Genomic DNA, 23,455 nt, shown 5'->3' on the forward strand with positions numbered 1-23,455 from the left:
AAAGATGCTCAACACTGCTAATTATTAGAAAAATGCAAATCAAAACTACAATGAGATATCACCTCAGAATGGCCATCATCAAAAAATCTACAAACAGTAAATGCTGGAGTGGGTGTGGAGAAAAGGGGACTGTCCTACACTGTGGATGAGAATGTAAATTGGTACAGCCACTATAGAAAACAATATGAAGGCCCCTTAAACAACTAAAAATAGAACTACCACATGACCCAGCAATTCCATTCCTGGGCATCTATCCAGAGAAAACCATGGTTAGAAAAGATATGTGCACCCTAATGTTCACTGAAGCACTATTTACGATAGCCAAGAGATGGAAGCAGCCTAAATGTCCATCAATAGAGAAATGGATAAAGAAGATGTACATATATACAACAGAATATTGCTGCCATAAAAAAAGAATGAAATAATGCCATTTGCAGCAACATGAATGGACCTAGAGGTTGTCACAATAAGTAAGTCAGACACAGAAAGACAAATATCACATGATAACACTTATATGTGGAATCTTAAAAAAAAGTTGTATACAAATGAACTCATTTATAAAACAGAAGGAGAGTCACAGATGTAGAAAACAAACTTATGGTTACCAGGAGATGGAGGGGAAGAATAAACTGAGAGAGTGGGATTGACATATACACCCTACGTATATAAAACAGATAACTAAAAACCTGCTGTATAGCATAAGGAACTGTATTCCATACTCTGGAATGGCCTACATGGGAAAATAATCTTATAAAGAATGGATATATGTACATGTACAGCTGATTGACTTTGCTGTACACCTGAAACTAAGCGTGGTTAATAAACTATGCTCCAATATAAAATAAATTTAAAAAATAATTTTAAAAGACAAGAATCTAGTTCATGCTTGTACTTCTGTTGTCGACTGAAATCACGTGCTGGCAATTGAAATCTTTCTGTCTAATATGATGGTGGTCACTCAGTCAGAGATATCAGGCATCACACAGCATGATGGACAGAGCTTAGGGACGGGGTGCTGCGTCCTCCGTTTCTAGACTTGAGCAAGTCACTCAAGCCTCAGGAGGCAAGTTACTAACCTCAGCCTCCAGAGTTCAGAAATGAGCTGGCTGTGCACGATGACCTCGGCCTCATCTGTGCCACCTCCCTCTCCCCTAGTCCTTATGTCCAATCAATGTCTTTCCACTCACCAACATACTTCCCAAGTGTCTCCCTGGTTCACCTGCTTCTCTCCATCCTCCATCTAAACCAACCTAACCCCATTTTGTTCAAACCCATTTTCAAACCCCATTTTGTTCAGACTACAGCAAGAGCCTCAAAACCAGTCTCCATGGATATCACTTTTCTATCCCCTCAAATTCAGTCTCCCACAGCCAGAGCTGCAGAACAGTCTTTCAAAATCCCGCTCAACATCCTCATTGGCTTTGTATTTAGATGCAAACACTGTCCTTTGGATTTAGATTCGAAGCCTTGACTCTGCAGCAGCTTGCTTTCTCCCTTCCCTGTGCTCCCTCCAGTCTCCTCTCAGGCCTTCTTTCTGCCTTCACTCCCTAAGCCAAGGTCTCCGAGCTACACAATGGCAGCGGGCATTGTCCTCGTTTCCTAGGGAGCTGAGCAATGGGCTGGCCCAGCCTTGGCCTCGCCACACTGGACTTCAGTGTCCTGCGAGCACTGCCCCTCCCCTCTCTCTGCCACAAATATACTGTGGCCCTGAGGCCAGAAACTTCTTTTAGCACGCTCTAAGACAGTGGACTCAAAACAGAAATCTAAGAAGGAGGCAGAGGACAGAAACATCTAAACGCATGGATATTAACAGCACCCAACTGATGCAACTGTGCGGGGGGCTCTGGTGGGTGAGGGGCCCCAAGCCAGGGACCCTGAGACCACATCCTCACCTCAGTGAGAGCAGCTAGGAGCTTTTCTGGGGAGAAGTACATCCTGTCTTTCAGCAGGCAGGCATCGCACTCACGAGCCCTGCCTGCTGAAATGTTAAGAGGAGTGTCTAGTCACACACGGACTTTAGGAAGTCACTCAGACACTGGTGACATGGCCTCACCCTTTCTCTGAAGACACAGGGTGAGGTCTCTGGGGCTGAGTAACTGGAAACTGGGGTTGGGGAGAGATTTGCTTTGGCTGGTTAGGAGGCGGGTCTCTGAAAGAAGCCAAGCCCTCTGCTGACATAATGAGGCACCCGGCTTCCTCCAAATCCTAATTATTGCTCTGCTAAAAATATTCAGGAATGAGCATGATCAGAGAACCTTTTTTTTATCACGCTTTTCAAAATTACGGCATTTGGTTATGGAGCTATTTTAAGAAGCAGCAAAGCACATGTTTTAATGAAGGAAACTTTCGACAGTAGTAGGCAGTATTAGAATGATGATGAGGAATGTGGACCTTACAGTCTACTTCATTTAAACTTCATCTCCTCACCTGGCTCTGCTGGAGAATTTTGACATGCAGTTCTGACAAGCAGAGAGAGGGCTGTAAGGTTTAGTTCCCACCCTCCATGTCTCTTGGCTTCATATAAAGTGATTTTGGACTTTCAGAAGGAACCTCAATGACAGGATAAAAGCCCAATGTGGATGCTGACGTCATTTCTGAGCACCTTTCTCCCATGTCTTCTCTACCCAGACCCCAAGCAGATTTCTACTGTGGCTCTCCCTTGGTGAGGAATCAGCAGAAAAGATCAATGGATAACAATAGAGGGCCCTTGTGCATATGAAAAATCACACCTAAGTCTTATGCCTGTGTTCCCAGAGCAAGTAAAATACCACCTGACTATTCAATTTGGGGATGGGAATTGTGGTGGATTAAAAGTGGGCATGACCCCTAACCCTGGGCATCTGAACTGGCCTTTGTGACTTTCTTATAACAAACAGAATGCGGCATAAGCGATCCTGAGTGACTTCAAAGGCTAGGTCAGAAGAAGATTTGCATCTTCCATTGAAGGTGTTTCCTCTCCAGATGCGTCCTCTTAGGACGCACTCTGGGAGCCCAGCCACCATGCTGTGAGGAGCCCACACATGGCAAGGCCACCTGGAGGTGTTTCAGTGTTAACCCCAACTGAACTCCCGGTCGACAAGCAACATTCACTGCCAGTCACTTAAGCACACCACCAGGGACCTCCCTGATAGCTCAGTTGGTGAAGAATCCACCTACAATGCAGGAGACCCCAGTTCGATTCCTGGGTCAGGAAGATCCCCTGGAGAAGAGATAGGCTACCCACTCCAGTATTCTTGGGCTTCTGTTGTGGCTCAGCTGGTAGAGAATCCCCCGGCAATGCGGGAGACCTGGGTTCAATCCCTGGGTTGGGAAGATCCCCTGGAGAAGGGAAAGGCTACCCACTCCAGTATTCTGGCTTGGAGAAGTCCATGGACTGTATAGTCCATGGGGTTGCAAAGAGTTGAACATGACTGAGCGACTTTCACAGGGACCTTCAGCTCAACTGGGCCTTCAGATGCCAGCAGTCCCAGTCAGTGTCTGAATATAGCCATTTGAGAGACCCTGAACAGGAACCATCCAGCCAAACCCTTGCTGAGATCCTGTCCCGCAAAATGATGAGCGAAAAGTAGGAGCTTTTTTAAGTCGCTAGCTGCAGGAATAATTTGTTATGCAACAATCGGATGATCAACTGCTTAGAGTTAGAAAAATAATGGACCTGTTTTTGAAATGAAAATATCTCCTGCTATATTAATCAGCAAGAAATGTCACAGCCATCAGCAATTTCTGGCCTCCAAATGTGAATGAGGTCTCCCAAAACTGCAATCCAGCGGATGCTGCCACCCCCTACAGTGACTGCTGAGGAGCTGAGGGAATGCAAGAAGCAAGGTGAACAAGGAGACAGGATTGGCCCCAGATAGCTGAGGTGCGTATGAAAGAAATGAATTCAGTGAGCCCAGAGGCTTGCATCTTCCCATATACAGAATGCTAAATTCCTTAACTTGATGTTCAGACTGCCTGCTCCCTTTGCTGCAAACTTGTATATAGCCTGACTCCCCCTCCAACCTCCTTGGAGCAGTTTTCTCAAGAGCTACTGAGATGCTATCTCCCAGGCTCGGAGTCCTAAACATTCGCACCAAATAAAATAACTCTCTACTTTCAGGTTGTGGCTATATTTTTTAGTCGACAGGTTTTTATATACCCAATAGCTAGAACTTGAGGCTTTATTCCCTAAAATTAGCAGATTAACTTTTTCTTAGCTCACTAGAGGCTCTTCACCCAGAAATAAAGCCACCAGCAAATGCTTGTTCCTACTGTACAAAGTAACTGAAGAACTGTCACCCCAGGAAATGCTGATTCAATTAACCCTAGGGGTAACCAGAGGAGTAACCTTGGGTGAACCAGAATCCCTGGTCTGGATCCATGCTACTCTAAGTCAGGTTTAGGAATGTGCAAGAGCTAACAACCTGGGAGTTCTTTAGAAATGGGGACCTTAGGTCCCAGAAGACCTCCTGAACCCAACGCTGCATGTCCACAAGACCCTGCAGGATCTGCAGGCACGTGTACCCTTGACAGGCACTGGTCTGTACCAGGCTCTCACAGCAACTTCAGGAAAGGAACAGCTTGCTCACAACTCAGATCTTACGAAGAATTAAAAGTAATAGTCACCTCATGCCATAACCCACAGCTGTGTTACTGACACATCACCCAGTTTCTCCCCCATGTTTCTTAGCAACCTTCCAAGTCTGAAGCGTATGGGGTTTCCTTTCTTGGAACTCCTTACAAACAAGATTGGTGTTTGAGAACGTTCCCTATGGACAGAAACTCCAAAATATCCATAGCAGGACAATCAAGAGAAGAAGCTGGGCCCTGCCCAGATAACAGAAAAGGAGACCATATATTTCTCATTCTCCAAGTCAAGGAAACCTTCCCAACCCAAAAGCTCCATGAAGCAAAAGGGGAGTTATGTCAACTACCCACAGGCCTCTTCAGTGGAATCCATATTGGTTGAGTGATGCACATGTACACATGGGAGGATCCTGAGACATACCAAACACGGATTCAGAATCAGACAAATCAAGATGACTGGTCAGAGGAAATCCAGAAGAAATGTCCCATAAAACAGATTCAAGCCACCACAAGGGCATGGCTCCCTCTAGGGCCACCTGTGTGTCTATCTACACATACTGTATTCTTTCTCCTGATAAACACTTGTTTCACTACTTTGTCTTTGTGGGAATTCTTTTCTGTAAAGCTGAAGGGCCAAGGTCTTGTCACTGACCGCTGGTCTAGTGGCTAAGATTCGATGCTCTCACTGCCGAGACTCCACCTTAATCTCTGGACCTCAATCTCTGACCAGGAACCGAAACCCAGCTTCAAGCTGCTGAAGGCCAAGGCCACCCAAGACCTTAGGGAGTCCTTTCTAAGGGAACAGTACAGACCTGCTCAGGGTACCACAGAGCTTCCACAGCAGGCCCCAAAATGATGTGAGCCAACAGAAACACCATCAAGGAGACTAACTATATTATACGTAGCAGAATAAATTTCTGATGTATTATCTAAGGTCATTTCCAGGTTGGGGAGGATGTCTGTCCTGAGGCCCTCTTCCCACTGACACTGAGACCTCCACCACCTCAGGGGAAAGCAGATGTAGCTGAGAATACAGGAGACTGTGTTCAGATTTTGACCTCTAAAACAGGCTCTTCTGAAAGTTCATTTCCAAAAGTATCATTATGAATGATAGGGCTTTCATTTGAAAGAGCTGAGCTTTGAGGACTGCAGAAAGGGTTTTCTAAATCCCAGGAGTGTTCTTTTAATTATTGAGAATCAGAGGCTGAGTGGACTCAGGGTATAAAATGTTTAACCGTAAGCCCTAGAGTGGAGAAGACATGAAATTAACATGGGGGCGGTTTCCTGCCCTCCAGGAAGAAGAGAAGTCCCTCCTGGGATTGAGGGAAATGCCCAGAGAGGGATCAGGAGGTAAGGAGCAGGAGCAAGAGACTATGAGTAGGGCCTGTGTCTCGCCCCGATGCGGGTTCAACCCCCAGGGGCAGAGGCAAGGAAAAGACCCCCGTAGAAGGCCCAGAGCAGAGGGGCTAGTACCTTGCTTACCTCGAGGCACTCTGGGAGGAAATGGCCCCACAGAGACCCCATGCCAACATGCTGAGGCCTGGGGAGAGCATTCCTTAGGGCCTAATGTGGCTCCCCCCAAGGCCTTCCAGTAGACAGTGGAGGACAATTCTGATGTTGCCAGAGACCCTCTCAAGGAACACTGAAGGGAGCCGGGACCTAAGACCAGCCTGACTGCAGTATGGGGAAGCAAATCCCACACCTGAGGCTGTGGCAAGGACAGGCCAAAGGGGGAGGTGGCTGCGAAGAGATGGAGCAGGCGGCCGAGTGTCAGAGAGCAGTGCTGGGGATCTGCTAGCCAGGGATGATGGCTGAGCAGGTCTCAAAATCCCACAACCAAAGGTCAGCAGAGCCAGACCCTCACCCCACTCAAGTCAACACTCAGATCATGGCAGGAGGAGAAGGCCAAAAGTTGAGTCCACACAATCTGAGTGCAAATCTTGAGGAGTCTGAATTACTTCAAGAGTCAAGAGTGTTTTTTCTGTCATCTTTGGAGACAGGAGGTCCTAAGTTTGGTTACCAACAAACGTCCTTAGAGTCAAAGCTATGGTTTTTCCAGTAGTCATGTATGGATGTGAGAGTTGGACCATAAAGAAGGCTGAGCACTGAAGAACTGATGGTTTTGAACTGTGGTGTTGGAGAAGACTCTGGACAGTCTCTTGGACTGGAAGATCAAACCAGTCAATCCTAAAGGAAATCAGTCCTGAATATGCATTGGAAGGACTGATGCTGAAGCTGCAGCTCCAATACTTTGGCCACCTGATATGAAGAGCTGATACCTTAGAAAAGACCCTGATGGTGGGAAAGATTGAAGGCAGGAGGAAAAGGGGACGACAGAGGATGAGATGGTTGGATAGCATCACTGACTCAATGGACCTGAGTTTGAGCAAGCTCTGAGAGTTGGTGATGGACAGGGAAGCCTGGCGTGCTGCAGTCCATGGGGTCATGACTGAGCGACTGAACAGCAACAAAGTTTGGTTACAGAAATTACTCTCCCCCTCCCCAGCTGGTCCTTCTCCCACACCTGCTCCTGGAGCTCCCCGCCTCAGAGGGCAGCTGGCTCCATGTGACACAGAGTTAGGCCTAAGCCACCCGTCCCACCAGCTGCCAGTCTGTCTCTCTGCTGTCACCTCCACACACCCTTCACACATGAACACTGTTGATTCTCTCCAAATACCCTACACTTCTTCATATACTCCCACCTTGGGACACGCCTCACCCACAGGCTTCTAATACTTTGGTGTAATTATTTACATCCGGCTCTGTCCTCTTTCGAAGGTGAGGGCTCTGTTTTATTCATATTCATATCTCATTTCCCCACCAACAGCTCCAGCCTTGTGGATGCACTCAGCAGTTCATATGTTAACTCACGAGAATCAAAAGCTTCCAAAGATGGAATGGGCTGCCTCAGGAGAGAGGACATTCCACTTCATGGGAGATGTGCCAGCATCAGTTCTACCTGGGGCTGGTAGTGATGCCAGAGTGGGGGCAGAAGACTGGGTGACTGACCCTCAGGAGCCTGTGCTATGCTCAGAATCTGAAGGCCCCTGAGCATTGGGAAAAGGCAGCAGTGGCTGCAGGCTGAGGGGAAGGATGCTGGGACCAACATGCGTGAAGTTCCAGCGGCCCCCAGGGAGCAGGGAAGAGGGCTCTGGTGGCAGACGCCAGCAACGGGGACAGCTCAAATATAACGGAGCGTGTATTCGGCTTCCTGAAGTCCCTATGGAAAGCATATGGTAACTGACTCAACCACAGTGTCTGTGCCATGCACCACGCCAGATGATGCTTTAATGCATGGAGGGAGGTATGCACGGGTGCAGTGCAGTCCCTATAGATGAGATGCATGGTAGATGGCTTCCCAGAAAGCTCAGTTGGTAAAGAATCCACCTGCAATGTGGGAGACCTGGGTCCAATCCCTGGGTTGGGAAGATCCCTTGGAGAAGGGAAAGGCTACCCACTCCAGTATTCTGGCCTAGAGAATTCCATGGACTGTACAGTCCACAGGGCTTCAAAGAGTCAGACAGGACTGAGCGACTTTCACTCAGTCACTCATGGTAGACAGTGTGTGTTGTATGTGTTAGTCACTCAGTCATGTCCAGCTCTTTGTGACTCCATGGACTATAGCCCGCCAGGCTCCTCTGTCTATGCGACTCTCCAGGCAAGAATACTGCAGTGGGTTGCCATTCCCTTCTCCAACGGTAGAGAGTAAAATGGCAGAAATTAAACTAAGCCATTAAAAATCTATTGGGTTGGTCAAAAAGTTCATCGGAGTTTCTCTGTTACATTGTACAGAAAAACACGAACAAACTTTTTGGCTGACCCACTACTTCTGCACCTATCTTTAGCTACAATACCAGTTCCAGTCCATGCCTTCCTCAAACACTTCTTCATTCCAAGGTTCTCAGGCAGCAGCAGGCTTATGAAAGGTGGTCTGATAGAGGGAGATGGGTGGAGAAGTGAAGGAATCAAGGTAATGGACTGTATTGCCCCCTCTACCACGGACAGCTCCACATTTAGAGTCAGGAAAACCATCCAACCCTCCAAGAAGATAGAATTTATTCAGTTCAGTTGTCCCAGCAGTCTTTTTATGTAATCCAAATCTATATACTCTGGGTGGGCTGGGTATTTTAAAAATCCCAGCAATGACTATTTTGATTCCTGGTTTGACTTGAAATCCTGTGACACTGATGGAAAACCTCAGGAAAATGACCAGCACTGGGAATAGCCAAGACTACTTTCCATTATACATTCACCAAAAGAGCAGTTAAAATTTTTGAGTTCTTGCCTGTTATAGAGTAGGGCAAGAAAAACGCAAACTTTAGATACAATTTCAAAGATCTTTCATCCAGATCATAGTCATTTGGGTTTTTTTTAGTTTTCTTCTTTTTGGCCATGCCCCATGGCATGTGGAATCTTAGCTCCCCAACCAGGGATTGAACCCATGCCCCTTGCGGTGGAAGCACAGAGTCCCAACCCCTGGACCACCAGGGAAGTCTCTGGATCATAGCCATTTTTGAAACAAGTCAAATAGTTATTCCTTCCATCTTTCACTGAGATTTTGTTGGAATGTGAGGCAAAGATGGTTTGGAGTAATTTAGCATATCATGAACATCTCCTTCAATAAAGAGGTGTGTGAGGGACTCAGAGGTCAAATACCAATAGAAAGTCAACAAACTGGATAAGAAGGACAGTATCATTCAGGTCAAAATATCACCCTTACATCTAAATGATATGAACAATTAATTCCACAAGACAGAAGTGCATTGTGCAATTATATAGGTAATGCTATCTAGGTAAATGGCTCCTTTCCCCGTGTGTTTGGAAGAGCCCTGCAGACTAAGGCTTCCATCTTAGGCTGCCTCCCCATCGTACTCTATAAAAGCATTCTCTTGTTCCACCAGCACTCAAGGAGCACCACGGATATACCAGGGACTGTGCTGGGGGTGCAAAGATGGATGGGACATGGCCATGGCCTGCGGCACTTCACTCTAGGTAGGAACACACACATGATCAGGCTGCCAAGGGAAGGGAGTTGAAAAGGAGGTGTCTGTGCAATGAGCATCTGCATCTGAGGAGGGCACGGGGTGTGTTGAATCGTGCCCCAGGGAGAGAGGGCATGTCCAGGCTGGCTCCTCAGCGGGGCCCTGACCTAGAAGCTCAGAGGAAGGGCATTCCAAGCTCAGAGGACAACTGGAGCAAAGGGACAAAGCAGACTCCACGTACAAAGTACAAAGGACAGACTCCGTGGGCCTGGAGTGTAGGGTGTGTGGAAGGCAGAGCACAGAGCAAGGCTGGTGAGATAAGGAGAGAAACCCAGTGACAAAACCTAGCAGTGGTCAGAGAGCAATGAGAAATTAGAAGGTCCCAGAAGTGTCCCGGAAATGGAAGCAAAGACAAGAGCGTCTAGGGAAAGTACACGGTCGGCAGGGTCCTTATGCCTGGGCAGGGACTGAGCTGAGACCACTGGACTGGGTGGTCCAAAGAACTGAGAACTGAGCCAGGATGGGACAAAAGTCAGAGCACGTGGCTGAGGGATGACAGTTGCCACTAAGAGGAGGACTGAGCAAGGATGTGAGTGGAGGAAGAGGCAGGAGGGAGGGCGGAAGGAAGGGTTGGGGTCAGTTTTTGTAGACTTCCATGTGTTCTAAGCTGATAAGACACTACAGAGAGTGACAGCCTTGGATCACAAAGGGAGGAGGAATGAGAGAAAACGTGCTCCAGGGAAGGGAGGGTAAAGAGGCTAGCCTGGGGCAGAAAACGCAGCCCTCTTCATCAGGATGCAGGAGAAGAGGCAAGGGCACAAGGAGGTACGGGTAAAGCAGGGCAGGAAGGGGACAACCAGGAGGTAGATGATGCCAGGGCGCACTGAGAACTCCGCTGAGGGCATAAGCCGCAGGTCTGCTCTGACGCCCCAGCAGCCACTTCCCTGGAGTCTGAGCAGCACAGGAGCGTGGAGGGTACTTGACAAAGGAAGTAATTCTAGGGAGTCGACAGGGAAGGAAACTCCCCTCTTTCCAGCCCCCCAATAAGTCCCTAGGACCAACCAGAGTCTCCGACCTGAAGAGAAATGCCTAGTGACAAGTGGAACAACTTCCAAAGCTCAGGCGCCTTGTCTGCCTTCTAGGACATCAGCTAACTGCTTCAAGAGGAGAGCAGTTTACCTGATTCCACAAATAAATGTATCCATTTTTTTTTTTTTTGCCTCCGTATATGGTGCCTGAGGATATTAATGTGTGACAGGATGACATATGGCAGGACTGGACTAGGGAGACAGGGAGTCCAGATCATTAATTAGCCAGTTATCTGTCTTCTTCTGGAAGGAACTTTCTTGGGAGCGTAGAGCAATTTCATTGTTAATGAGGAAAATGATTGCCCTTCAAACAACAGGGTTGGGGGAGGGGGATAAATTAGGAGATTGGAAAAATAAATAAATAAAAATAAATAAATTAGGAGATTGGGATTAATAGATACATAGCATGTGTGTGCTCAGTTGCTCAGTCGTATCTAACTCTTTGCGACCCCGTGGACTTTACCCACCAGGTTCCTCTCTCTGTCCATGGGATTCTCCAGGCAAGAATACTGGAGTAGGTTGCCATGTTCTTCTCCAGGGGATCTTCCCGACCCAAGGATTGAACCCATGTCTCTATGTCTCCTGCATTGGCAAGTGGATTCCTTAACAGTTGCACCACCTGGGAAGCCCTAAGCAGATACACACTACTATATGTAAAACAGATAAACAGAAAGGTCCTACTGTATAGCACAGGAATTATATTCAATATCTTGCAGTAATCTATCGTGGAAAAGAATACATATACATGTATAGCTGAATCACTTTGCTGTACACCAGAAACTAACACAACACTGTAAATCAAGTACTCCTCAATAAAGAAAAATAAGAGTCCTGTGATTTTACGTCCTCTAAAATTGAGCCTCAAACTGGAAGTCGAGTATGTTGGTGCTCAGGTTAATTTCTATGTAAACACCTAACTGGTGTCTGCACCACAGCTGAGCCTTAGCACATGTCAACAGAAGCTTGCAGAGGCTCCCTGGGAGACATCTGAAAGTCCACGCCTTGTAAGCATGTGTTGCAGACCCAGGGCTGGCGTCTCTTACTAAACCTGAGTGTCATGCCACAGGGGACAGGTGAACACAGGAGGACCCCTCACCTGCTTCCTTTATATGCTTGTAAACATCATCAGAGCCAGCAGAAGAGTACGGAATGTCATCGTGGGCCACAAAGTCAATCTGTCAGAGAGAGAAGAGTGACATCACCACAGGGATGGGGGTACATGTCTGTGATACGAAAATACATATTTTTAAAAATAAAACAGTTATGATAAAGCAGTTTATTTTTTATTTTTTTCCATTTATTTTTATTTGTTGGAAAAGCAGTTTAAATAAGCGATTTATAAGGTAGACTTGAATCCTGGACTGGAAGGTATTTCCAACTGTCTTTGTTTGCATGAGGGCTTCCCTGGTAGCTCAGCTGGTAAAGAATCCGCCTATAATGCAGGAGACCCCAGTTCGATTCCTGGGTCAGGAAGATCCCCTGGAGAAAGGATAGGCTACCCACTTCAGTATTCTTGGACTTCCGTGGTGGCTCAGACAGTAAAGAAGCTGCCTGCAATGTGGGAGACCTGGGATCAATCCCTGGGTTGGGAAGCTCCCCTGGAGAAGGGATAGGCTACTCACTCCAATACTCTTGGGCTTCCCTGGTGGCTCAGACAGTAAATCTGCCCACAATGATGGGACCTAGATTGGTTTCTCTCCTTTGCTGGTCCCTCTTTCTTCTCTTACCTCTAACAGTAGGTTTTTTTGGCCTTCTATTCTTCTGCCTCTAAAATCTCTCCTTCAGCTAAACAGACATTTCTCCAAAGAAGACATACAGATGGCTAACAAACACATGAAAAGATGCTCAACATCACTCATTATCAGAGAAATGCAAATCAAAACCACAATGAGGTACCATTTCACGCCAGTCAGAATGGCTGCTATCCAAAAGTCTACAAGCAATAAATGCTGGAGAGGGTGTGGAGAAAAGGGAACCCTCTTACACTGTTGGTGGGAATGCAAACTAGTATAGCCACTATGGACAACAGTGTGGAGATTTCTTAAAAAACTGGAAATAGAACTGCCATACGACCCAGAAATCCCGCTGCTGGGCATACACACTAAGGAAACCAGAATTGAAAGAGACACATATACCCCAGTGTTCATCACAGCACTGTTTATAATAGCCAGGACATGGAAGCAACCTAGATATCCATCACCAGACGAATGGATAAGAAAGCTGTGGTACATATACACAATGGAATATTACTCAGCCGTTAAAAAGAATTCATTTGAATCAGTTCTAATGAAGTGGATGAAACTGGAGTCTATTATACAGAGTGAAGTAAGAAAAACACCAATACAGTATACTAACGCATATATATGGAATTTAGAAAGATGGTAATAATAACCCTATATGCGAGACAGCAAAAGAGACACAGGTATTGAACAGTCTTTTGGACTTTGTGGGAGAGGGTGAGGGTGGGATGATTTGGGAGAATGACATTGAAACATGTATATTATCATATATGAAACGAATTGCCAGTCCAGGTTCGATGCACGAGACAGGGTGCTCGGGGCTGGTGCACTGGGATGACTCAGAGGGATGGGATGGGGAGGGAGGTGGAAGGGGGGTTCAGGATGGGGAACACATGTACACCCAAGGCTGATTCATGTCAATGTATGGCAAAACCACTACAATGTTGTAAAGTAATTAGCCTCCAATTAAAATAAATTTATGTTAAAAATAAAAGAAAATCTCTCCTTCAGAGATTTCATCCATCCTTCAGGTTTTAATCACCTCTACTATGAAGACCCAAAATCCTCATTTCCTATCTCACTGATGGCAATAGGCCCTCCCTCACACATAAGTAATATTTTTTTAATTTTTTGGCTGTGCCACACAGCATGTGGGATCCTACTTCCCCAACCAGGGATCAAACCCATACCCCCTGCAGTGTAAGTTAGAGTTCTAACCACTGGACCGCCAGGCAGTCCCCCACTTAAGTTATATTTTATATTGTAGAAATGAATTCACGTCTCTTCTCATTCGATTTATACACCTACTTTGTGAGGCAGGTAGGGCAAGTATTACTAATTCAGTTGGGTCATACAGCTGCTGAAATGATAAAACTTGCCCAATTTGCCCAAAATCATCCTTTTCTCTATTGCCACCCTTGCTGTCACTTTAAAAACCTGTCTGGAATCTCCACTCATCCTTAAAACTGGTGTCCCTTTCAATTGCGCCTCCCTTTTCTCATTTACTTAGGCTCCAGACACCCTAGAATCAGCCTTTGTTCTCTACTCCCTTCACCGTCAATAGCACAGAAGTCACGAGTTCCACTGGGGCGTGTACGTGTGTGTGTACTCACATGAGTGCATACACACACCTCTTCTTCTCCATTGCTTATGCCAAGTCCGGGGCCCCATAACCTGGATTATTAATACCAACTTGTACCTGACCTTCCTCACTGCAGGCTCTTTCCTCTCCAGCCATCCCTCTGTCACATGGTGGGGGAACCTCCTTCAACAGAGTTCTCTTTTTGTCATCCTTATACCTGCTGATCTTCACTAGTTCCTTGTTCTCTCCTACATCAAGTAAAAACTGCTTGCCTGAGAAATGCCCTGGCAGTCCAGTGGTTAACACCCCATGTTTCCAATGCAGGGGACACAGGTTCAATCCTGGGTTGGGGAACTAAGATCCCACATACCACGTGACATGGCCAAAAACCAACCAAACAAAAAAACCTCCTTGCCTAAACTTCAAAGCCCTTTATTAAAAGGCTTCACTTCAGCTTGAGAGGTAAAGGAGCAGTTTAACTTGCCTGGGTATGGATTGCTGCTTCATCACTTACTAGCTGTGTAACTCATCTTAGTGCTCTGTGCACTCAGTTGTGTCAGACTATTTGCACCCCTATGGACTGTAGCCCGCCAGGCTCCTCTGTCCACGGGATTTCCCAGGCAAGAATATTGGAGTGGGTTGCCATTTCTTCCCTCAGAGGATCTTCCCCACCCAGGGATCGAAGCCGAATTACAGACAGATTCTTTACTACTGAGCCTTTGGGGAAGTAATAAAGATTAAATCAGGATTTCTCTGCCTTGGTACTAGTGACATGCTGAGCTAGATAATTCTTTGCTGGAGGGGGAGAGTCAATCTTGCACATTGTAGGAAGCTTAGCAGCACCCCTGGCTTTACCCACTGGATGCCATTAGCACCCCTTTAGTTGCTTCCATTGTTAACTATCCCTTGGGGGCAAAGTTGCCCCCACTTGAGAATCGCTGGATTAAATAATACAATTATGTAAAAGTGCTAAAAAGGATAACTGGTACACAGCAAGTACTCAACAAATGTTACGGCCATTAATTCTATTCTTAGTACTCAAACTTAGTTGTCCTTGCCTCTCCAGCGGATGACAACAACAACAACGTCTCAGGGTGGCCATGAGATTGAATGGGATTCCTGTAAGAGTGAAGCCCTTAGCCCTGGGCGGGGTTCATGGCAAGTACTCGATAAACGGCAGCCATCACAAGCAGCCCCGTAACGCTTCACACAAGTTGCAGATACAATAGATGCTTAGTAAAAATGTGTTCGTGATTGCTGCAAGTAAATCATATTGTAGTTTTTCCTTTTCCTTTTTCTTCTTGCTGGGAAATTGTCTCCTCGGCTATTACCCATGCACATTTATCAGCATTCTCTATTCTCTGCTGCATCGTGAATTTAAAAATAGAAAAGAAAACTCTTAGAACAGCTTAATCTTATTTTTTTGTACTGCTTATAAAAGGAAAGAATAGCTCCTAATGTAGGGCTTGTAGGGAGATACAAAGCACATAATTTCATGCAGATCAAAAGGATTTCTCATGTTTTCAACTAATAAAAATCTATCAGTAGGAGTCTCAGGGTCACAAAATCAGAGATAGAAAGTTTTTTCCTTAGAGCCTGACCCCTGCACCTCTGGATAAGATGTGTGGTCATTTGTTCCATGCAAAATGATGCCTGTGAATCTATAAGCATCAATAACGATGGTGATAATGGTGATGATGTTTTTGGACCTCTTGCTTTGGGCCAGCCAGTGTGCTAAGGGTTTCACAACATGATCTCATTAGATCCTCAAAACAGCAGTTTACAGTTTAGGTGCGTTCAATGTCTTGCTCAAGGTCCCACAGTTACGAAGGGACAGAAGCCACACGTGGACCCGAGTGGTCCAGCTCCAGAGCCCACAGTGAGGAAGGAGACGGCTGTCAGTCCGCAGGCGTGAGCACAGGACAGCTGCTGCATCAAGTGACACCAGATGACAGCCCCTGGAGTTACCGCTTTCCTAAGGTGGAAGACTCCTTGGATTTTTCTGGGTATAAGCGGCTGAAACAGACGACTCTCTAATCCTGTTACTTACAGAATGTGGAGGAATAAATACCTTGTGTTTTTCCAGAAACTCTGGGGTGAGTGTCCACGGAGCATCTCTAATGACTTCATCCACATAGCGACAGTGTCTCAGAGCTTCGTATCTCTCCGCTTCATTCATCACGGTGAAACCCTTGAATTTGTGAGTGAGGTCGTCACTGCAAACTGAAGCAGGTAAATGCATTAAATGCTGTTTGCTGGCCCAGGCCCTGCCCACAGCCATCCCAGTACAGACTAACTCCTCAGCCTCGCTAGGTGTGTGGCATAATCAAACTCTTCATTTTTGTTTCTTTTTGTTTTTTAATGGGAACAAAGGATCAGTGAGGCAAGCTAAAATTCACTGGCAATGGAGAATTTTATTTTAGTGCTAATTACAAATGCACTCTCCACTGTGGCTTTTATTAAAATTATTCTCCACACCCCCAAATGTGACTTTTACATTTTTTATTTCCTTATCCCACCCTTCAGTGAAAATTGCTATTCAGAAATAAAATGATCAAATGAACAGAGAAAAGACAGCAAGGAGACCAAGAGGCCTGAATTATTGAACATTGGAGCAATGAGTTCTAGTTCCTTAACTATATCATTGTGCTTAGTAACCTAAGTGTGATTCACATACATGCACATATGCACACACACGTGTGCACACACACATGCTTCTGTTCCATGGATTGCGGTCCAGTCACTATACAATCAAGAGGAGAAAGTCACAAAATAGAAGAGATGGTCAAGCCGAATTCATCCTTCCCACGCCTCATCTTTACTAGATCTCAAGCTCCTGAATCCTCAAACAGGCATGATACTATACTGCACCATCAGCTTTAGAAACGATTTTTTGAGGATTTACATATACGTGCTTTGAAATAGGGACTTCCCTGGTGGCCCAGTGGTTAAGACTAAACCTTCCAATGCAGGGGGTGCAGGTTCAATCCCTGGTCAGGGAGTGAAGATCCCATGTCTTGGAGCCAAAACACCAAGACTTAAAATAGCAGCAATATTGTAACAAATTCAATAAAGACTTTTAAAAAAAATGGTCCACATAAAAAATTCTTAAAAAAAGAAGTGCTTTGAAATAAAGTGAGCAATAAATATTCTTTATATCATATCCAAAATATATTTTTGTTGGTAAAAGCAGCTTTTCTACATGTCAGGAAGAGATGGCATTGTGGCTACAGGTCCGGTTCATCAACATCCCCATCAGCATCTTACTGCAGCCAGTCAGACTAACCTGACCGCTCCTGAAGATGAGGTTGTTTTTTTAAGGCCTAATGTACATGCAATAACCTTACAAATTTTAAGTGTACAAGATATTTTAAAAAACAAAAATACAGTCATTTTCTTGGAACCAGGTCATGACCCACATCCAGGAACAAATCTGGCCACAGAGTAATGCACTCAGCATCCTTGGAAACCCTCCTGCTGCAGCCCTCACACACTCTGTGTCCAAATCATCAGCAAAACTGCTGGCTCCCTCACAGCGCACCAAAGCTACGTTCTCCTCACCACTTTCACCGCTCCCTGCCCGGCCCATTCACCATTAAAGACCTATCAGATGACATCACCCTCAGTAGTTGAACCCTGCCCATCTCCCTCAGAGTCAAAGCCAAACTCCTCTGGCAGCCTCCAGGCCCCTACCAGATCCACAATCCCCTCCAGCCATTCCTTGCCTCTCTGACTGCATCTCCTATTGTGTCCCAGCCCCTGGCCTCCTTGGCTACTTCCTGAAGCCACCAGGAATACTCATACTCAGATCAGGGCTTTGCACTTCCTGTTCCCCAAACCTGGACCAACTGTGCCCCCAATTGCCATAGGACTCACTCCCTCTCCTCCCTCAAGGCTCCCCCAGCCACTGTATTCTAACTTGGGATCTGCCCCCACCATTGGCAGGCCTCGCACCTTCCCACTTTACTTCTTGCTATGGCACTCATCATTATATGATTGCCTTATTCATTTATTGTTGGTGTTTCTCTACTAAAATATTAGCTTCTTGAAGACAGGGACTTTTGTCTGTTTCCTTTTCTGAAGGCCCATAGGAGACTCTTCACTATTTGTTGAATGAATTAACAGTGCCTGATATGTATAGATGCTCGATAAATGTTTACTAGGATTTAAAATAATAGAGGTATGTTTACCTGCAGGTACATTCCAACATTCATGCACATAAGAGACTAGTATGCCTCTCAACACACATGTGTATGTCTATATATCTCCTATACATACTTCCTGTGATGATGAATAGACATATTCACAATACAACATAGAAAACATTGTAGTGTCTTACATTATCAACACCATCAACCACGTGGCTGGCTCAAAAACCTCTTAAGTATTAGAATCACCTAAGGAGCTTTTTAAAGATGCCCAAGCTCCACTCCTCAAGGTTTAGATTCAGTGGGTTCTATGGTCTGAATTTGTGTCTCCCCAAAACTCATATATTGAAATCTTAACTCCCAAAGATGATGATATTAAGGAGGTAAGCCTTTGGGAGGTGCTCAGGTCATGAATGGCATTAGTACCTTATAAAGGAGGCCCCAGAGAGCTCCCTAGCCCTTTCACCATGTAAGAAGACACTGAGAATGATCCAGCTCTGAATCAGGAAGAGGGTTCTTGCCTGAAGACCATGTCAGTGTCTGGACTTTATACTCTTCAGCCTTCAGAATGATGAGAAATGAATTTCTGTTGTTTTGAGCTACCTGGTCTGTGGTATTTTGTTAAAGGAGCTCAAATGAACTAAGATAGTGGATCTGGAGTGGGGCGTGAGCAGCACTATTTTTAACAAGCTTCAGGGATGATTCCAAGGCAGACAACATTTGAAAGCCCCTGAAGCATATTATGCACATCTGGAGTAAACAGTCCAGCCTATGTCTGAAGCACCCATCCCACCCAGCTTGGGGAGGGGGGCGTGTAGTAGGGCCATAATGACCATGTCATGTATTCATTCACCAAATGCATTGGGGTTTGACTTCATAGATAGGAATTATTTATGGGCCAAGCTGTACAATTTAAAAATTGATCTATGGCTTTTGAAATGTTCTTAAAAGATTTTACTTTTTAAAAGACTAAAGGAATTTATTAAAGGACTGCCTCAAGAATTGTATTAAGCAAGAATGGATTTCAGATCCATCAATTTTCTATTTTAAACAACAGAAAACAAAGCCAAACCATATCCTCCCCTTCCTTTTGACCCTGCACCTGACCAATTCAGTGTCACTTTGAGACAACTGAGATAATGGCCTCCTGACAGAGCACAAAGGAAACAAACAACCTGTTTATGCCAACATGGGGTCCTATTTTCATATCCCAGGAGTGACCTCAAGAAGCAGCTGAAAACGCTGACCAGTTATTGTCTAAACATTAATTATGCCCAAAGCGGCACTGTTGTTCTCGAGTCTTGGCAAATGCAGCCTGACAACCAGATGGAGAACTCTGAGCAGTGGCGTTCCGGGGGTGAATTCACTGAGCTGTCTGGGAGCTCCTACTGGAGCTAACCTATACCGGCAGCCCACTGTGCTCAAAATAAAATATTACTAATACCCTGCAGGAGAGAAAATATAACACAAGGAGTGAATTTTCAAGCCCAACCAACTTCGAGCCTTAACCAACTTCGAGCTGGTTAGAATCCCAGCTCAGCTACTTATTACTGGGTAAGTTACTCAAACTCTCTAAACCTCAGACTTGCCCGGTAGTCCAGTGGCTAGGACTCCGCACTCCTGATGAAGGGGGCCGGGGGTCTGATCCCTGGTCAGAGAACTAGATCCCACATGCTGCAACTAACAATCCCACATGAAGCAACTAAGAGTTCACACGCCTCAACTAAAGATACTGCATGCCACAACAAAGACCCAGTGCAGCCAAATAAGTAAATAAATGCTTACAATAATAATAATTAAAAATTATAAAAATCAAACTCTCTAAACCTCAGTTGTCTATCTTTAACACATGGCAAAGTTTGGAGAATCAAATTTGATCATCTGTGTGAGCAGAGAGGCATGCTCAGTAATGCTTGCCATTTTTTCATAGTAGCAGTGATCCAGGACCATTTGTGGAGACATCTATTCGTTTGTGTTTTCGGCTCTGCCTTTTCCCTGCCCCCACTCCACGCACATGCCCAGCTTCTCGGTACAAACTCCCCCACAGAAACTGTGAGGTTCAAGCTGCTGGTGGACGGCCTGTCTTTCTGGCTGCTGTTTTCCCAGAGCCAGAGCTCTTTGGGAGGAACTCTGTAAGAAGACACATAGAAGATTCCTCCAAAAGAGGAAGAAGTCCAAGGTCAGAGGGTCCCACCAGCAGCAGAGTCCCGGGAGCGATGAGGACACTGGGGTTCACCTGGGCACAGACGGCCAGGGCCTCACCTTCCACAGGCACAGTGGATTTGCTCCTTCCAAGCAATTTTGTGGGTTCAGATGATGAGAGCAATGCAAAATGGTCTGGGCTGGAGACTGGAAGCTCCTCTCCTGTTTCTGTCAACATCTTGCAATCTTGTTTGACTTTAGGGCAATGAAGAGATCCCAACAAAGACTGAATCTCCCACCAGTCAGGCAAAATATAGTCTTAGAGGAATATTTAATTTCAATCAAGATACAATAGAGCATAAGCCTACATTTATAGAGTAATAGTTATGTCTAGTGGGCATAGTATTTCTATTATTGTTAGCTTTTTATCCCTCTCCTGGGAGGCAGAAGTCAGTATGTGGTGACTCACATCCTTACAAAAATTTTTCCAGGAGAAAAATTCTCTGATATAAATTTTAATTTCAAAAAAATAATTTTAATTTCTTATCTTGGTTTTAAAATGGTGTGAGATTTTAAATTAAAATGGAGGGGGAAAAGGTCCTATAACTGGATAGTTCCAATTCACTAAAATAATGCCCACAGGGAAAACATGCATAAAAAAATTTCAAATTATAACTGACTCTGTACTTAAAAATTAAAATCACAGGTATTATAGTGCAAAAATCATGGCAGTCTGTGGTATCTGTTACTACTAAGGTTGGGAAGTACAAAGTAGTACCACCAATTATCACAGTTTCTAGCTAGTCTTTGAATCAATAGTTAATATTTCTTCTAAATACTAAGTATTTCACCAGTTCGGGTCTGTGCACTTGCCCCAAACAGAGTGGTTTCATGAGCAAAGCCCATGCTCTACCCAAGGGAAATCCTACAACAAACCTGCCTGCATAAGTAAGGGGGTCCACAATTAATATAGTAGGTTCTTTCAGTTCACTGTCACCATTTTCTTTGGTAACTACATACATAATGTTAAACGTTTGCCTTTCAACCATTTTATTTTATTTTTTAATATTTTTATTTATTTGGCTGCACCAGGTCTTAGTTGCAGCATGTGGGATCTAGTTCCAGGGACTGAACTCAGGCCCCCTGCATTGAGAGTGCAAGTCTTAGCCATTGGACCACCAGGGAAGTCCCCAGAATATCTATTTTAAGGGACTCCCTAACTTTCCTCCCTATAGGATTTTCTGCCATTAAGGTGTTTTGTCAAACTCAAGATAGATAGTTTAAGATAATCTTCAAACTAGGGTACACATACCCCTAGAGATACACAAAGGCTTTTCAAGAGGTATCCAAACACTGGTAGTTTGAAAGGAATTGATTTCCAGATCCACAACTTCTAAGAGTAGCCTTTCCTAAAATTAACGGGCCGGAGAAAGCCCTGTGTCCAGAATCGACCTTACTCTACTCTACAAAAGAAAGCCATCATCTAAACCTTATTACACTGCATGGCAGGGAATTAAATCCTGAGGCCAAATCAAACAGAAAGCTCATTTAGTGACTACTCAAAGCACCCTTAACCTATAAAAGCTTCCTGTCTTTTTCTTGCACATGTTTCTGTTATAGGTGAAACTGAATGTTAGAAACTAAATATGGTAGACTGGGGAATGATGTAAATTTTTACCTAACACTTTGCCTCTTCCTTCTCCCAACTATTATCAAAGGATGCAAAGATCTTAAGGGATAAGGCCCATGAATTCAAAGCAAAGGAGCACTGATAAGAATACTGAATGCTGAAGATTGCTTTTTCATGTAGTTAAGGGTAAGCATTTTTTTCCAGCTATTCTCAATGCTTATATTGAATCCTAGAAGTGCCTTTTCTCTTGTAGTTAACGAGTAAGCATTTTTTCTGCTACTCACTTCAGAATCACTTCAATAAGTCAAAGCTGTATAGGCTGGTACTGCTGCTTCTTAGAAATACAACTGAAATATTTTCCTGGAATTATCAAATGCTTCAAATTACATTGGAATGAACATGTGGATAAAATATTCACATGCTTTCCTCCAAGATTTCAAACATACTATTTTTAAAGGAAGACAAATATCTATTATACTAACTCATATCATATTTATTCCATTTACAATGAATCTTTCTCCCATTTCATATTCTAAAGTGTTTTATTTCCTAGCTCCTCATAACAAAAAATAAAATATCTATGCCAAGTTACTTTTTGGTAGTATATGCCCTTCTCTATCCTCAAGTACATAGGAAAAGTATAACCAAGATATCTAAAAAAGGTAAGTTATTTCTGATTTTTATAGATTTTACTTAATTACTCCCAAAAGCCAAACACCAGAGCTTGATACACCCATATACCAATATTTAGAGAAGGAAAGTGAAAGTGAAATGAAAAGTGAAATGAAAGTGAAAGTTGCTCAGGCATGTTTGACTCTTTGTGACCCCATGGACTATACAGTCCATGAAATTCTCCAGGTCAGAATACTGCAGTGGGTAGCCTGTCCCTTCTCCAGGGGATCTTCCCAACCCAGGGAAGGAATAACATGCCTTAAAAAAAAGCATACTCTTCTTATAAATATCATAATTCTGCATATAAATTATATTGTATTACTATACATTAAGGATATTATATTATTTTTGTAACTTTGTATCTTCTTTGTAACTTGTTATTATACTTACATTATTTTAATCTTGACTGATTCTTTTTTATACAATAGATTCTATAACATTTCTCAGTGGTTTTCTTAAGGCTTCTTGAAATATATTACTATATTTGAACTGAAAAGACTTTTTCTGCATTTCTAGGATTTTAGTAGGTATAACAATGAGGATTGGTTTTGCCAATTAGGCTAGATGATGTTTTCTGCAAATTTGCTAAATTTGCTAAAACTGCAGCCCCAAGGTGTGTTTTTTAAGTTTTAAGCAAGTGATAAATACATTTTATAAAAATGTATTGTATTGACACTGGTGTAATGAAATTACCAATATTTCTATTTCCCCAACCCTGCCTGAGTATTTCTGGTTGAATAGGCTGCTTTCAAGTAAAAGAATAAGCGTTATAATTAAGATTCATTGATTAGTCTTGATATAGCCTTTGTGTTATACTTCCTAGAAAGGGACAAAGCAAATTATTCTAATAACTGGAAACAAATCTTTTTGTAGGTCACATCATTTATAATCCACTGCCTAACAACA

General features: G+C 44.3%; 1 protein-coding gene across 4 annotated transcripts in view; it reads right to left on the reverse strand.

Moving 5' to 3' along the window:
• PCYT1B (phosphate cytidylyltransferase 1B, choline) overlaps positions 1-23,455 on the reverse strand; it is a 120,721-nt gene that overhangs the window by 30,205 nt on the left and 67,061 nt on the right. For all 4 annotated transcript variants that reach the window (XM_065915223.1, XM_065915222.1, XM_065915220.1 and 1 more), the window contains exons 4-5: positions 16,029-16,180; positions 11,733-11,811 (exon numbers count right to left, since the gene is read on the reverse strand). In XM_065915223.1, coding sequence (XP_065771295.1) covers positions 11,733-11,811; positions 16,029-16,180 — 231 coding nt within the window. The remainder of the gene's footprint in view (positions 1-11,732; positions 11,812-16,028; positions 16,181-23,455) is intronic.

Source organism: Muntiacus reevesi, chromosome X (genome assembly GCF_963930625.1).
Source record: "Muntiacus reevesi chromosome X, mMunRee1.1, whole genome shotgun sequence".
Lineage (NCBI taxonomy): Eukaryota > Metazoa > Chordata > Mammalia > Artiodactyla > Cervidae > Muntiacus > Muntiacus reevesi.